Consider the following 15,900-nt stretch of genomic DNA (forward strand, 5'->3'; position numbering starts at 1 on the left):
GCGGTTTTTTCTTCGGGAGGTCTGATGGCGTAGGTGGCGCTGGAGTCACACGTGACCCGAATTTGACGTCACCGCCGCCATCTTGACTGTCACAACGCAAGGACATTGTGTAGTGTTATCGTTTACGAAATCGAGGGTAGCATATTTATTTACAATTCGGGTTATCTCTGTTATCTTCGGATCAGTGCGATGCTGTGGGAGTAGATAAGTCTTTCCATCTGACGGATTCCAATCAGTGAGTACTGCTTACATTGGTATTACACTCGCGATTTTCACCTGCATTTGACATTTCATAATGTCCGGAATTTTGGGTAGTTTTTCCCTGATTTTTCGCGGATGTGATGCTTGAGAAGGGTGCAGTGCGTGGTGGGATGGTCCCGGAGCCCCATCGAGACACCCAGAGTCTCTCGAGTTTAACAGTGGTAATTTATGGTGTGATGGGTTTGCCCTTGTGGGGCACCAGGCCAAAACACTAAACACCCCTCGTGAGCCTTTAAACTCCGCAGATAGCAGCAATCAATAGTATTATTATCACCGTGATAACCGTCTCAATCACCTGAAAGCCTGTTAATTAATTTTCGAAGTGGGCACAATGATAAGACATTTTCTTTATTTTGCATGGGAGTCTCATTGGACAGCTGCCAATCTACATCGTAAACACGCTCGTTTTTGCCGTAAATTTGACAATAATCAAAATCAACTTTTCTAGATTTGCCAAGACGTCGCGTCTAATTTGATCCACTGATACAGTTCTTGGGAAAGCCGCCCCCACATCTGTGGAGGCGGTAGGTACAAACCCACTCCGCATTGCGTCTCTTGGGGTGTGAGCCCCCTTAATTAATGCAATATTTTTACATTGTCAAGGCCGCATTGTACTGGTGCGTTTAATGAGGCAAAATTTGGGTATTTAATCACCAGAACCATACAAACTCAACTGTTATTGAACCTTGAGAAAGACCCAGTTTTGGACACTAATCATGGTTCATTACAACTCATTTCGTATGTATGACTCTTAATGAAAAAACGAGTATTGATTGGGTTTTTTCTGTAAGGATCGATTCTGGCACCCAAATTCGTAACGTCTTGCACAATCAGTGAGGTCTCAGAGCATTTGTGTCATCTTTTTCAAACTTCATCAAGCACGGCGTAAGAGAAAGTGATTGAAAGCTAATTTGTTCACTCTATAAATAGTGACTGCATTCTTCACTTATCACGGAATTACTAAGCTGTAAAGCTATGGATTAGAAAATAATGGACATTTATTAATGGTCATTCAAGTTCATAGTACAACAAGTTTAGAAAATAGGAAAGACAGTTTTTGTCGACAATTTTTATACGAGCGGCGTTTTGTGGAACAAACTGATACTCAAGAGTAAGACTTTTATTTTTGGTGTGAATGGAAGTGTGTTACCAGGTGGCCCGAGATTATTTTTTGCTGCTGTCTGGTCGATATGGGTCAAATTTTTCATTCATGGATATTTTTGGTAGGCGAAATTTGAATCTCATTCTTGGATTTACATATTTAGAAACTGATTTTTTTTATATTGGTAGCAATGTTAATCTATCTGTCAGAGATGTTTTCTTAATTAAAAAATTTTTGGCATCATTTTGTTGCTGATTTAGATATTTTGGGTCCAAATTGTTCAAAGTTCAGTCAAAATTTATACAGGGTGGCCCGACATCTTTGTTATTTATGAACGAGTTTTTATAAAATTTTAAATTCATATAACTGTAAAGGTAAAGATGGATTTGGCATTGCAGACGTCACACTTTTCCTAAAAACATTAATTTAATTGTTTTCACTTGAATCTTATCTTATAAAGCAGCAATAATAACATGCGTTCGCTGAAAATGAACCCTCTAGCAGGTCCAGTTTTCAGAGCAAATTCATTTCAAAAAGTTACAAAATTATCTCGGGGTATGAAATCAATGACAATTTCGCACATCCCTGACATTTGTTTAATTCTGTCATTTTTGACATTTCTCATTTGGGGTTAAATCGTTTAAAAAAATAACTATTTTTTATGGAAAAATCGGCTAATTCTCTTAAAACGGAAGCCAGCCAATTTTTGATAAATGAATTTAATTTTTTATACTTAGGGCCGCCTTACAGAAGCTAAGTTAAATCTTTAATTTCGATTAAATACATCATGTGAAAGTGACATATGATTATTTTTCCGCCAATCAGATGTCAGTAATCGTCAAAGTTGCGAGATTAACTTAATTTGATAGTATACATTTTGAATAAGTTGATACACTAAAGAGGTGTCTTAAATTGCATTTTTATTAGTGAAGTAGTTTAATTAACGTCGAATTAAGCCTCTTGTATTAAGTAAGCTTCGTTCTAAATTTTATTAAAATCCGTTCACAAATAACAAAGATGTTGGGATCCAAAGTCTTAGGTGGAGCATCCTGTATAGAAAACTTTATTTCAAGTCTTTGAATTCGAAGCATAATACAAGGCGTTTATAAATGTTTCTAGCATCAAGAGTGGCTTTGGAATTCCTGCCATGCACTATTTTGCCGCTTTGTTTTCATAGTGAATATAACTATGTTTAACTACTCTTAAAATGTCACTCACGTCAACGACGTTTAAGTTGAGATTTTGTGTCCTAGTCTTTGATTTTCAGGTTTTTTTGTCAAAATTAACTTTGCTCTATAATTGAGGTTAATTGCAAATCTCAGTTGAAAAATTTAAACCCACATTTGTAATGAGCGACAAATTTCTTTGGCATTTCATAGCCACCCTTAATGCTGCCGACATTTATAAACACCTTGTATTCCTATTTCTACAGTCGAGAAATTTTGGAAATTTTTGGGTCCATTCTATGTATTTTTGGATTTCTCTTATTATTTTAAAAACAATTTTTTATTTAGTTTCTCATATATTATTCAGAGGTCTTGATTTTTAAAATTTTCTAATACATTTTTACATTTATTTATTTCCCAATTTTGCTAAATCTAAACTTGGTCTGCGAAACTTTCAGATAAAAACTAATCAATAATTGACTTCCTAATGTTTCAACGAACCGATAAATACCTTGTGATTAATAATGATGACTAATTTCGGAACACACTGTATTTCGCCGCCTTCACAAGTCCCACAAAAAACCTCAAATAATTTCCTTGCGTGCTTGTTCAACCTCCGTTTTTTTGCTTGATTTTAATTGTAATTTTTAATATCTCGCGAATCTTGGAGGTTAATTCCAATCTGTTTGATCTTCAACAACAAATTGCAATTTGATTAAACTTTCCACGTGACTTAATCTCAAAAAAATGCGAGGTATTTACCAACCATGACTTATTCGTATCGTACACATAACAGGAAAAGTATTCGCTCTCTTTTACTTCTAAACTTGTGGTTTTTAGAAAAGTCTTCTTGATTAGGAGGATTACGAGCCATAATTGTTACGACATAATTGCTTTTTTATTGCGGAACTCTCCCTATACAGCTTGGAACTTTTCTGATGAAAATAGAATTATCCTTGTTTTTCTACACCCAGAAAAGTGTGACCTTTTCGCTCGAAATAGCCCGCTTTTTACACCTGTTACATAAATGACGAAGTCTTTTTTCGTTTCTCACTTTCCTCCTAAAATTACCTAATTAGATTCGGAATGTGAACTAATAAAGTGATTATTCTCGGATCAGCCGACGATGAAATCGATATTGTTGAATAATTTTAAACTTCCTGGCACGAAACGTCCGTCGGGTGTTAATTAATTGGAATTTTGAATAATGCATTTAACAGTCTGTGCATTTAATTTTTGTTAAATAAACTTGAACTTGCGGGAAACACATATTATTATTTTATCGACATCTGATAAAGCGGTTCATTATCGCGGTCTTTCAAAGATAATGGCGATATTTTCAAAGTTCGTGTTTCATTTAGTGTGATTTATTTGATTTGAGGCAGTTTTGGTCTTGAGACTACATAAGATGAAGCAGTTGAGCCTCCAAGTCCAATGAACCGTTTCGGAGATTCTCTGCAGTTTGGAACTGCACCTTCTGATTCCGACTCTCCTGAAACTGCTTGTTTGATCAAAGACTCAGAAGATGCAGTGGGGGAGATTTCAAGTGCAAACGTCTCGGATGCACAGAGCTCAGAAGACACTTTTGAGAAGTCAACTAAGACGGCACTTGTAAGAAAGACCAAAAGCGAGTTTTTTTTTATTCGCGGAATTGGAAGGGTGACCGCAATTATCTGGGGATTTCCCCCCAAAACCATTTGGCTTAAACTGACCATTGACGACATTCCCAGCAGAATCAGAAAAGAAAAATCAGAAGATTCTGCAAGTTTACTTGACAAGAAGTCTTTTTTTTTCCGAGAGTGAAAGTGAATTCGAGATTCTAAGATTTGAAGATCTTTCTTACAATACAAAGTGCGAAAATGAAGACAGTTTTGAAGTGGTGACGCCAGCAGACTTCCTGTCTGAAGATTCTGATTCTTGCAGCAAAGAACGTCGGCTATCAATATCGCTCGATAAAGTTCCTTCCTGGCAGCGTAGTTTGAATTTCTTAAATAATTTTTGGAATTATGCACACTTCAAGGTATAGATATAGATAAAACAATTATGCGTTCGCACTACTTTATCAAAGAATTGTGGAGCCTGATAATTTCTATTATCTGGCTTGTTCAATTCTTAGATTTTTATGTTCCTAATCTCTCGCGTTTGAACTCAATTTTTAGAGTTTTTTAGTTCCCATCTAAAATTTTTATTGTCGAATATATTGTTTTTATAGTCGATAAGGTTTTTGAACTCCTGCAATTGTTTTGTAGGAATTATTTTATCTCTACGATTCATGGAGGATTTAGCTATTTATTTTAAACATTTAGTTCTGAATTTCTGTACCTCTTCGCTTTCAGCATTAAAATTTTAACATTTCTGGTCGTTTTTTTACGTTCAGAGATATTGACAGGAAAAAATCGTCAATTTCTCCTTCGGATTTATTAGAAAAAACTTCTGGCCCCGATGTTATCCCGAAAACTTTCCCAATACTTCGTCGTACACGCGCCCTTGGATTTAAGCTGAACTAGGTAATCCTAGTTTCATATCTGTAGCAGAGCTTTAAATCTAGATAAATGATGGCTTTCCTGGAAACACGCTTTCTCTACTTTAACTCAAAGAAAACTCCACAAGTCAATCGATAATTTTGAGAAATGTGCTCAATTTCTTTACTTTCACTCCCAGAATAGCTCAATACCCCTTCAAAGCAATGTCACACATGATTTTCTTGGAACGCATTCCGCCGTCCTCTGCGTATATTAACGACTTCACCTAACTGTGTAATCAATAAGGAATGGCAGAGTCATGGCAACTCGTGTAATTCTTAACCTAAACCGGCTGAAATTGACAAGTGTCGTAATCATAAACAACTACCTCAAGATGAACAATATTAGGTAACACCTCCATAAATTTTCTTTGTTTGCTCCACACCGTTATCCTCCTAATCCAAAAGTGTCGCGTTGCCTTGATAAGGTCGCTGATTATTCAATCGAAATAACGTCCTTCACGCTAATTTTACCGTGTTTTTTTGTAGGTAATGGACAACACTGATCAACCCAATTCGATGTGCCACGTTTCGGCCATCCAAATGTATCAACCGCCGCAGCCGCCGCCTCATCAACAGCCAGTGGAGTTGCCTTTCGCCAAGTTAGACGGTGAAGGGATCTTGTATAATGGAAAGACAGTCGATGGGCAAATTACAGTCACTAGCTACAGGCTGTATCTGCAAACTGGAGATGTTCATCACCTCATACCCTTGGGATTGATTGAAAATGTCGAACACAGAGAACTGTTTTATCTGCATATCGGGTGCAAGGATGCTAGGACTTTTAGGTGAGATTTGATGTTTGTCGAACAACGGAGCGTCAAAGTGTTAATGTTGTCAAGTTGTTTTGTCGTTTTTGTCTCTCGGTATTAATAATACAGAAACGATCGATAAAGAAAGCCGGCAAGAGTAAAAAAAATGACCCAGATACGGGAATTGGAGGAAAAAATAGAAGAGAACTAGCGGCGGGTTAGTCGCGCCGTTTGTGCAATTTCACTGTTTTACATCTATTGAATAATTGACACAGCTTTCTAGTTATTTCTAGTATATTCACGGAGACGAGTCAGCGCGCCAAGACAAACAATTCTGTGTAAAAACGGCCCAGTACAGATTTTGCTGCTTTTCTTTTGGTTGCTTCAGGTCTTTACGCTGCAACGGAGTGCAGATTGCGGAATTTTTATAATAATGAGACTCGGGGAGAGACATCTTCGACACCTAAAAAAAAAAAGAGGAAAAAAGCTCCCAGTAGCTGCACGCGAAGAAATGTCATATAACTTATTTATAGAAGAGATATAATTGTTTTTTTTTAACAATTTTGCGCAAGTTGCAGCTACGTGAAGTTGAACTGTCACGTGCTAATGTTTTGACGCGCTGACTCGTTTCTATTTTTTAGAATTTTGATTCTTATCATTTTAAGGGGTTACATACATTTGCAATTTTCAAAAAAACTTTATTTATTTAATTATATTTTCGTAATGTACATCTATTTAAGTATTCACAAAAAATTTCTAGTCAATGGTCTCGAAATTACACGCCCATTTGTAATCAGCCATCTATTTTAGCCCTTTCTATTGTTTGTACTGCAGACAATACAACACCAACTGTTATTAAAAGCTGCTGAAGAGACAGAGTCATTATTATTATATGGCATTGAATTAGACGATTCGATATAAATTTAAAATTTAAAATTGTTGCTTTAGATATGATTTTGAAATATTAAACACGATTTTCTCAAAACTGTAAGCAAGATTTCTTAGAAATGGTTTTACCAGTTAGTCTCAAATTTTAACACAAGCTTCTCAAGCATATTTTTTAGAAATTAATCGAAGGTTTTATCTCAGCAATAAATATTTTCCATTTTATAAACCATTTAAGGTTTAAATTTGTGTCAAAAATTAATATTTTTTTTTTGAGAATTCACCATTTTGTTAAAAGTTATTATTTTGCTCAATTACAAGATTATACATTATCTTAACGAAATGTATTTGTTTTTTCATTTTAAATAATCCATTCCTGAAATATTGTGTTCATCGCAAGACGCCTTTTTTTGGAGGTGCTCTCGGAGATCTGCTATAGCAGCTTCTGCAGAAGTTATTTTTACAAATAAAAAATGCTACAACACTGGTAAAAATGTGTACAAATTTTTATTTTGATAAAGTATAAGGTGTCTTCTCAAGAAAAATTTTAGTAAAAATGCTTTTTTTAGGCTCTCTGACTGTATATGACCCCTTAATGTTCAAAGATATTTATTTTTTTATAAAGTTTTGAGACATCTAAAAGCCCTAGGATTCTCCGGTTTTAAGGTTCGGAGAGTAATTTATTTTCTTGGGATTTTTATGTCGTTTTGTTTCCATTTTCGCAGTTTCTAGAATTTTGATGGTTTGAGATTTTTGTATTTTTCTTTTTTGATAACAGAAAAAAAAGTTTTTAGAAGTCAACGAATTTTCGATTTCTTTTCTTATTTATCCTTTTCTAGATTTTTAGATTTAGAATTTTTCATTTACAAACTTCAGATTTAATGCCCTCAAATTTTTTCTTGCAATACACTTTGTTAATTCAAATTTTAACTCGATTTTTGCACGTTAAAAGTTTGTTTTACTTGCTTGAGCGTCTCTTCAATTTCGTCGCTCTGCAACGAGATATAATCCCATTTTTGTTTGCGGGATTATAAAATTTTCACGTTCAATTTTTGGATGCTACTCTCCATAACTACTTTAATCAGAGAAACGCTAGAAAAACGTGACGATAAGACTAGTAGTTTCCAAGGTTTCTGACCCGTGCAACATCCTCATTTTCTCCACTTTGTACTATTCTCTTTGAAATATTTCAACCAGTCTCGTTTTAATTAGAGGAAAACCAGTAACTATTGCCTTATTTTCATTCTTCATTACCAATTATTTGCACTGAAAGACCCCAGTTTTAATTGCAAAGGCAAACAGGTTTCTTCGATTACTTTACATGCAAATATTATGCATTAAATGCAACAAAATCAAACGTGCACTTTTGTAATTGGATAGAATTTTTATTCGCTACACCTATAATCGAGGAATTTCGTTAACGAATGCAGCTGCGAAAGAAAGTACTAATTAATAATGTAACCTTAAATTCAAGGTTTGTGATGACTAGTTTTTGATTATGAATAAATAATAAGACAGACAGCTTCGGAGTTTATTTTATTTTTGGGTTATACATTATTCAGGTGTTCATTCATTTTCACAGCGTTATTAAAAATTGAAGTGGGATTCTTGTAATCTAATCCTTAGATGATAGCAATTGCCATGTGATCTTCAATAAGGATAAAACACAATTATTTCTTCACGATAAGTCCAATGTAAATATTTATTCTTCATGTCAATTTATTAGTTTGATAGCATAATGTACAGTAAACACGTTTGATAAGTTTATAATCAACAGTTTATTAATATCGGGGTTAACTAACAATGGATAAATTGACATTTTTTATTTTGGAGATAATCAGACGTTGAAATTTTTAATAACAAAAAACAAAGAATTGGAGTTGTGTAACTCTGATACATTTCTGATTATTAATTAGTTTTTTTAAAACTTTATACAGTTGTCTGTATGGAAATTTATGCAAATTTAGCATACAAACAATTATCGATTCCCAAAAATTTGGCACTTTTGCTGCTTCACTAAATTAATAAAATCATGGCAAATATTAGTCTGGATAGTCGTAATATTGGGAATTGGGCCCTAGCAGCTCATTACTATTCAATTTCTGTATGCAAAAAGCAAATATTATCACTAATTTCGTGGGTCCTCAAGGTTCAACAAACACGACTTTGTATCCGCTCCACGTTTTTCATTAGTTTCGTATAACAATACCAACGCAAATAATAGGAATTGAAAACATAATAACCTCAAACGCATAGATAATATTTTGATGTGAATTGAATTCATGAATAGCAAAGTGTAAACAAGCTCTCACTTTGTCGCATTGTTTTGAAACCACCTCAATGATAAGTTCTTATCGTTGTATTTTTAAACTCGTTTCCAACGGTCGCCACTGACCTATCCCATCTACTTCCTTTTTCGTTATTTCAGATGTACTTTCTCCAACAACGAGACCTGCTTGGAGTGGTTCGAAAAACTGACCAAGTACATCGAACCCCGCCGTTGTCTCGAGGAAAACTTCGCGTTTTTTAACTACGCCTGGGCCAAACACAGAGGCGGTCCGGACTTCGAGGATAAACTAAGAAACGCGCGGCTGTACACCTACGACTACGGCACGTTTAAACAAGAGGTTTGTTGTCTCCTTTGGGGGTTTATATTAAGGGAGATTTTCCAGATGGAGAGGTTACAATTCGAGGGAGATTCTTGGAGGATTAGCGAAGCTAATCAAGATTACAAGCTGTGTCCGTCGTACCCTCCTTATCTCATCGTGCCGTCGTGCATCAACGACACCATGCTGGAGGCTGTTGCGAAGTTCCGGAGCTCGCGGAGGATTCCGGCGGTTGTTTGGAGGTACGTCGAGGCCACGCGCGCGAGATTTATACCCCCCCATAAAAGTTTAATTAAGGAAAATCACCGAATTCGTTTCCAGACATGTGAAAAACGGCGCCGTCATCGCCCGCAGCAGCCAACCGGAAGTCGGATGGTTAGGCTGGCGATCGAGCGAAGACGAGGACCTTCTCAAGGCCATTTCTCAGGCTTGTAGTTTCGACCAGAGACACGACAAGGAATCGATTTTGTCGCATTCGCCGGGTTCTTTGCACTCCGAGGATTCGTTACAAATCACCACGGAAATTACATCCAAAGAGAAGAAAGTGTTGATTTTAGACGCGAGGTCGTACACGACAGCCGTGGCGAATCGAGCGAGGGGCGGAGGGTGCGAGTGCCCGGAGTATTATCCCAATTGTGATATCATGTTTATGAATCTGGCGAACATACATTCCATCAGGAAGAGTTTTCAGGCTTTGAGGTTGTTGTGCACGGGACCCATGGACCTGCCCAAGTGAGTATAAACACTAATCGATGGGGCGTTGGGTCGGAATTTCCATATCGCGAGTTTTATTGTTTTTGCGATAAATTCCAAGGAAAATCACGAGCATAGAGATAAGGAAATCGATATACAGGGTGTCGCGTCTAACCCCCGTCAATTTCAGCTGGCACAGCCAATTGGAAGGCACCCGCTGGATGCAACACATGTCCGTCTTAATGAAGGCCGCCTTCACGCTGGTCAAAGCCGTGGAGCGCGAAGCAAGACCAGTTCTAGTCCATTGCTCCGACGGTTGGGACCGAACCCCACAGATCGTCGCTTTGGCGCAACTAATGCTTGACCCATATTACCGAACCATCGATGGTTTCCGAATCCTCATCGAACGCGAATGGTTGGCCTTCGGCCACAAATTCGCCGACAGATGCGGACATGCCCCCAATGGCGATACGAACGAAAGATGTCCCGTTTTCTTGCAGTGGTTGGATTGCGTCCATCAACTTCTGGAACAGTTCCAATGCGCGTTCGAGTTCTCACAAAGTTATCTGGTGAGTTTGTTTTTTGTGAAGTTTGACACAATTCTGACTGGGTCTGTGTTACAGGTGAAGTTGGTTCATCATGTATATTCTAATTTGTATGGGACGTTCTTGTGTAACACTTACCAGGAACGGATGAATGTGGTCAATGAGAAGACTTTCGCTGTTTGGGACTTCTTGAATGCGCCACAGTTTAAGAATCATTTGTATGCGGGGCCGGGAAGCAGCGGAGGGTTCAAGGTCAGTTTTATTAAAATATCAAAACCCAAAAATGTAGCAAAATCAGAAATGTCGGGACAAAGCTTACTTGGAGTCTAAAATGAGAAATTTATAGCAGGTTGAGCTCAAATTTCGCGTCAAACTACGTTCCGAAATTATACGAAACTGAAAACAAAGAATACAAAGAATGGAAAATTAAAAGAAAAGAATTGAAAGAAGAAATTAAGATAACTAAACAAATCAAAGAGACCAAAAAAAAAACAGAAAAAATTCAAAGAATCTAAGAATTGAAAGAGAAAGAAATAAATGAACGAAAAAGAGGAAAAATGCAAAAAGGGGTCTAATTAAAAAATTCAGACAAAGAATCAAAACTATCAGATAAACAGATCAAAGAAAGAATTTAAAAATAGAGACTAAAAAAAGAATCGAAAGAAAAAAGTACATTAAAAGAATCTAAAGAATAATATAATGTGAGGAAGAAAACAACCCAAAGTCCAAAAAATGGAAAGAAAAAAAGTCAATGAAGGAATTCAAAAGAAAGTCTGATGAAAGAATCAAAAGGAAAAAAGGTTGCTAAAATAAATTCAAATAAAGAAGAAATACAAAATTGAAAGAAAAAATCAAATGTAAGATTTTAGGAATAAATGAAGTCGAAAGGAATACTGATAATAGTAAAAAATTAAAAAAAAAAACTAGAATAAAACGTAATTTGAGAGAAGAATTCAACGAATCTAAATTCAGAGAGAACATCAGTGGAAAGATACCAAGAATAAAAAGAATCGAAATAATATCCAAGGAACTAGAAAAAAAAATAAAAGAAAGAATTTGAAAATAGAGACCAAAAAGAATTGAAAGAGAAAAGTACAATAAAAGAATCTAAAGAATATGTGAGGGAGGGAATAACCCAAAGACCAAAAAAGCAACGAAAAGACGCCAATAAAGGAACCCAAAGAGAGCCTAATAAAAGAATCTAGAGGAGAAAGGACCAGTAGAAAGAATTCAAATAAGGAGAAAAGGAAAAATCGAAAGAGAAAGCAAAGGAAGAATAGAAAGAAAAATTAAATGCTAGATTCTAGGAATACATGGAGTCGAAAGGAATAAAGCAAAGAATGGAAAATCAAGATAACTGTTTAAAAAACAGAATATCAGAGGATCTAAATTTAGAGACCATCAGTGAATAGAAAACAAGAATAAAAAAAATGAAAAAAAACAGTCCGAGAAATCTGAATTGGAGGAAAAGATACAAAGACAAGAATAGTTTGTGAAACAAACCAAAAAAAATAGTCACATGAACGTGAATAGAATATAATTGAAAGAGCCAAAAGTAGAAACGAATACTTCAAAGAAAAAATTAAGAGAATCTAAAAATATAATGTGAGGAAAGGAATAATCGAAAGACCAAATAAGCAAAGAAATGCAGCCAATGAAGAAACCCAAAGAGAACCTTGTGAAACAATCTAGAAGAAAAAAGGTCAGTAAGGAAGAATCCAAAAGATTCTACAAATAAATAAAGTCGAAAGCAATAATGCAAAGAGTAAAAAATCGAATTTGAATTCAGAGAGAGCAACAAGTGAAAGAAAGAATACAAGATTAAAAAGGATTGAAAAAAAAAAAAATCCAGAGAACTATAATTGGAGAAAAGGATACAAAGAAAGACTATAATCATTCACAAAAAACATGAATCGGATAGAATTAAAAGAGTCGAGGATCGAAACGAATTGTTCAAAGAAAAAAATGAAAATAAAGGAAACTATGATTTAAAAAAGTACAACGGAGTAATGAAAAAAACCAATTAAGAATTTAGAAAATTAAGATTTCAGAGCACTTGCACTTGAAAATATTAACAGATTTTTCCTTTTTAGGTTTTGTGGCCCCAGTGCAACATTCGCGACTTACGCTTCTGGCAAGAGATGTACCTGGGCTCCCTGGAATCAAACCACGGCACTGGCGGCGGTTCGGGTTCCTGTCCAGGTCCACCCGAGTCTTCCCCGTCTCACATGACGAAAACACGCTCGTACGGCGATTTAATAAACGCCGCCGACGTCGGTCCCAGTCAAATCAGACGCAGTAGTGATCCTAGTATTAATATCGATAAGAAGCTAGTGATATCTCAGGAAAGTAACTCCCCAACTCAGGACATAGTCAGCGTTCACGCCTCAAATTCCCAGCAGGAGCAGCAACTTCCATCAACTGAAAACGGTGATTTTTTATGCAATGATACAGACGAAGTGGAGTGCAACAAGGACTGCATCTTTAAACACGTGAACGGTGTTGATAAACCGAGTTTTAATATTGTACAAGTGGACAGTGGTGTTAACGGTGAGATGAACGGCAACGGTCATTTTTTAACGGACAATGTGATAAACGGTGACAAGACTGATGAGGACGAGTGTGACGATGTTCGGGAAGTGTTGAGAAATGCTTGTTTGAATGACGATCAGACGCCGTCCTATAATCATAGTAATGATGTTGATTCCGATAATGAGCTAACGGAGAAGAGCGAAAGCAAGTCGGAGAATACCATTTGTGATTTAGGAATGACGGAGAGATTAGAAACTAGCACGGATACTTTAGTTTCTGATAGTCATAATATTAGGTAAGACTCCAAAGACTTTATCAATGGTCAATCAATTGTGTTTCTCTTCCAGTTCGTCTCCTTTAGAAGTCAACGGCTTCGAAAAACTCCAAAGTCCTGAAGAAAACGGCGACACTACCGACGGTTACAAATTAAGTGCTCAAAACTTGAAACTCGTCAACGGTGTCTGCAACGGTAGACCAGAAATTTCCAAAGAAAGCATTTCGCCTGTTTATTCCCGAGCGTCGAGTAGTAGCGGATGGGACACAGGTCTCCCACAGCACAAAACTTGGCATCAAACCCACCCTTTTAAGTTAGGAGAGGATGGACTCGTCCCTGTTACATCAGTAGCACAAGAGAGACTCTGGCAAATCATACAAGAACAAAGGGTGAGTGTGGCTAACTTCTCTCCAAACGCGTTCTTATTGAGATGTTGCAGCGGAAGGAGGAACTTCTAGAGAAGGAATTACACACGTACCGGCAGGCGTTGTTAAAACAGTCGTGTCACAGGTGCAACAACAACGACAGCGAAAAGATCGACGACACTGTAAGTGTGACGAGGAGAGAGGGGCGATTTTCGCGAAAAAGTTGAAAAGAGGAGTGGTGGACTTTTTACGAAAATCGCTCCCTCTGGACACCCCACGACTTTCGGGAGTTGAAGTTGATTTTTTCCGTAGTCTGATAGCGAATCGGAATCGTCAAATCGCAGCGTGTTGAGTAGCCCCCAAAGAATTTCGAGCCCCATTACGAATAAAGCGGTCAGTCAATTGATCAAAACCACAACTTTTCCATTAACACACTAATGCCGTGAAGTTAGTTGTTGATTTGATTTTGACTCAGTTTTACCAGCATGCGTAATATGCTTGTGTTATGATTTTTTTGTGGTGGTGTTCCGTAACGGTTTGATCATTGTTTTGTGTTATAGGGTTCGGTTGTTGAATCGATTTGTAGTGCTGGCGAAGGACAAGCTTCAGCTGTTGAGTCTTTACGATCTGACATGTCTTGGGAGGCTGTGGAAGATAATTGTATTTTGACTGAGTGTACGGCGACGCTGTGGGTGCCTGATCATGCTGTTAGTAGGTGTACGGGGTGTCAAACGGAGTTCTGGGTCGGGAAGAGGAAACACCATTGCAGGTAGCTATTTTTTTCTTGAAACAACTCTAGAAAAAGTACGATACGCAACACTTCAAGCGCGGCTATTGATAAAATCTAGTGCATCTCTTAGGAGACAAATGCAAAAAGAAAATTGTGACCGTTTCGCGGCAAATCTTTGTTTGATTTCCGTGTTGCTTTTGCAGGAAATGCGGCCGGATATTTTGCGCAAGTTGCTCCGAAAATAGCACCCCTTTGCCCTCCGAACAGCTGTACAACCCTGTCCGAGTGTGCACCGGTTGTTACTCAAAACTCCGACGAGACTGCGGCGAATTGCCCGATCAATGCAAGCACAGTAATGGTCAACCGACAAACAGTAACCCCCAAATAACTGCGTCCAGTAATTGATTGAACTTGTCGCATTGCATTTTCCAAAGTTGCGGTATAGTTTCGGTTGGAGATTTAGGTAAATTTGACGAATAAAGGAAAATAAAGGCTGAACGTACTGTGATTAGATGAATTCGTTATGTTTGTTTTCTCGGCTTTTTAGACATTGTTCGATTTTATTGTTTATCTTGTTTTAACAATTTTTGGAAAATGTAATATTTATATCAGACGTATTTTACTTTCGATTTTTAAAATCACGAGAATAAAACACATAGTGCAGTCCACTTTTTTTGTTGTTGTTTTGTTTTACTCGAAACACTAATCACGAGGATTGTTATGTATGCAGTTTGTTTGTTTTGCCTTTTTAATATGTGGAACTAAATTTTAAAAGAACACTGTGATGACATGAATTAAAGGTATAAAGTTTGTACGAAAATTTTGCACTAGTTGAATGAATCGTCACCAGATTTCTCATTAACGGAATTGGGAATAAATACAAATTTCAAAAAAAAAACAACAATATAACCGTGTTATCTATGTTTCCAAATGTAAAATTGACAGATCTTTGTACAATAATTGTTAGTGATGTACCAAACACTGAAGTGTCTAGCCGTACATCATAAATATATATGACTATTTTATTTTATATACCATTAATGTATAGATTTTGTAGAGCTGTTGGTTTTCGCAATCGTTTTTAACACTGTTTAGACTCAAAAGTCCATAAAAACATTGCGGAAATTGTACATACTTTTTTTCACTATTATGTATTTCTTTACACTTTTTGATGTTAATGTATATAAGATGATACAAGTATTTAATTGTAAAAAACAACAGTTCCTTTAAATATTTTCTAAGACAGGGCATTATATGCAGTGGGTCAGCTTCTTAATATTGTTTGTTTTATTAGGTTTTAAAAATCTAAATTGTAAACTCAATTAGTTCGTGGTATATATTTGTAAAATTAAACATAGATAATTGCATTTAATTTTAGCAACTACTATAGAACTGTATTTTTAAAATTAGTTGCCAATAAAAATATTTAATTATTCAACCCGCATTTTGGTCACTGAAACAATCACAG

At 36.4% G+C, this 15,900-nt stretch overlaps 1 protein-coding gene across 2 annotated transcripts; it reads left to right on the plus strand.

The window, feature by feature from the left end:
- Window positions 1–144: 144 nt before the first annotated feature.
- On the plus strand, window positions 145–15,870 carry LOC148177516 (phosphatidylinositol-3,5-bisphosphate 3-phosphatase MTMR3). 2 transcript variants are annotated; one of them, XM_088031894.1, is made up of 13 exons: window positions 145–235; window positions 5,540–5,838; window positions 9,116–9,314; window positions 9,360–9,535; window positions 9,615–10,025; window positions 10,177–10,555; window positions 10,610–10,783; window positions 12,625–13,358; window positions 13,411–13,726; window positions 13,777–13,884; window positions 14,015–14,095; window positions 14,263–14,471; window positions 14,636–15,870. In XM_088031894.1, the coding sequence occupies exons 2-13, from the start codon at window positions 5,543–5,545 to the stop codon at window positions 14,835–14,837; spliced, it is 3,285 nt and encodes a 1,094-aa protein (XP_087888020.1). In that variant the 5' UTR covers window positions 145–235; window positions 5,540–5,542; the 3' UTR covers window positions 14,838–15,870. The 2 variants fall into 2 exon arrangements, with proteins under 2 accessions (XP_087888020.1, XP_087888022.1); XM_088031896.1 differs by lacking the exon at window positions 145–235 and adding an exon at window positions 4,460–4,549.
- Window positions 15,871–15,900: the final 30 nt, after the last annotated feature.

The sequence above is a fragment of the Gnatocerus cornutus genome, chromosome 3 (genome assembly GCF_029298725.1).
Source record: "Gnatocerus cornutus isolate USDA-ARS CGAHR chromosome 3, icGnaCorn1.1, whole genome shotgun sequence".
Taxonomy (NCBI): domain Eukaryota; kingdom Metazoa; phylum Arthropoda; class Insecta; order Coleoptera; family Tenebrionidae; genus Gnatocerus; species Gnatocerus cornutus.

What these genes read in the sequence shown, in the direction of transcription:
- LOC148177516 (XM_088031894.1), top strand. Translation starts at nt 5,543, where the DNA reads ATGGACAACACTGATCAACCCAATTCGATGTGCCACGTTTCGGCCATC. An exon ending in GAAGCAGCGGAGGGTTCAAG is followed by an intron (nt 10,784 to 12,624) that starts GTCAGTTTTATT and finishes TTTCCTTTTTAG; the next exon opens with GTTTTGTGGCCCCAGTGCAA. An exon ending in GCGAAAAGATCGACGACACT is followed by an intron (nt 13,885 to 14,014) that starts GTAAGTGTGACG and finishes TTTTTTCCGTAG; the next exon opens with TCTGATAGCGAATCGGAATC.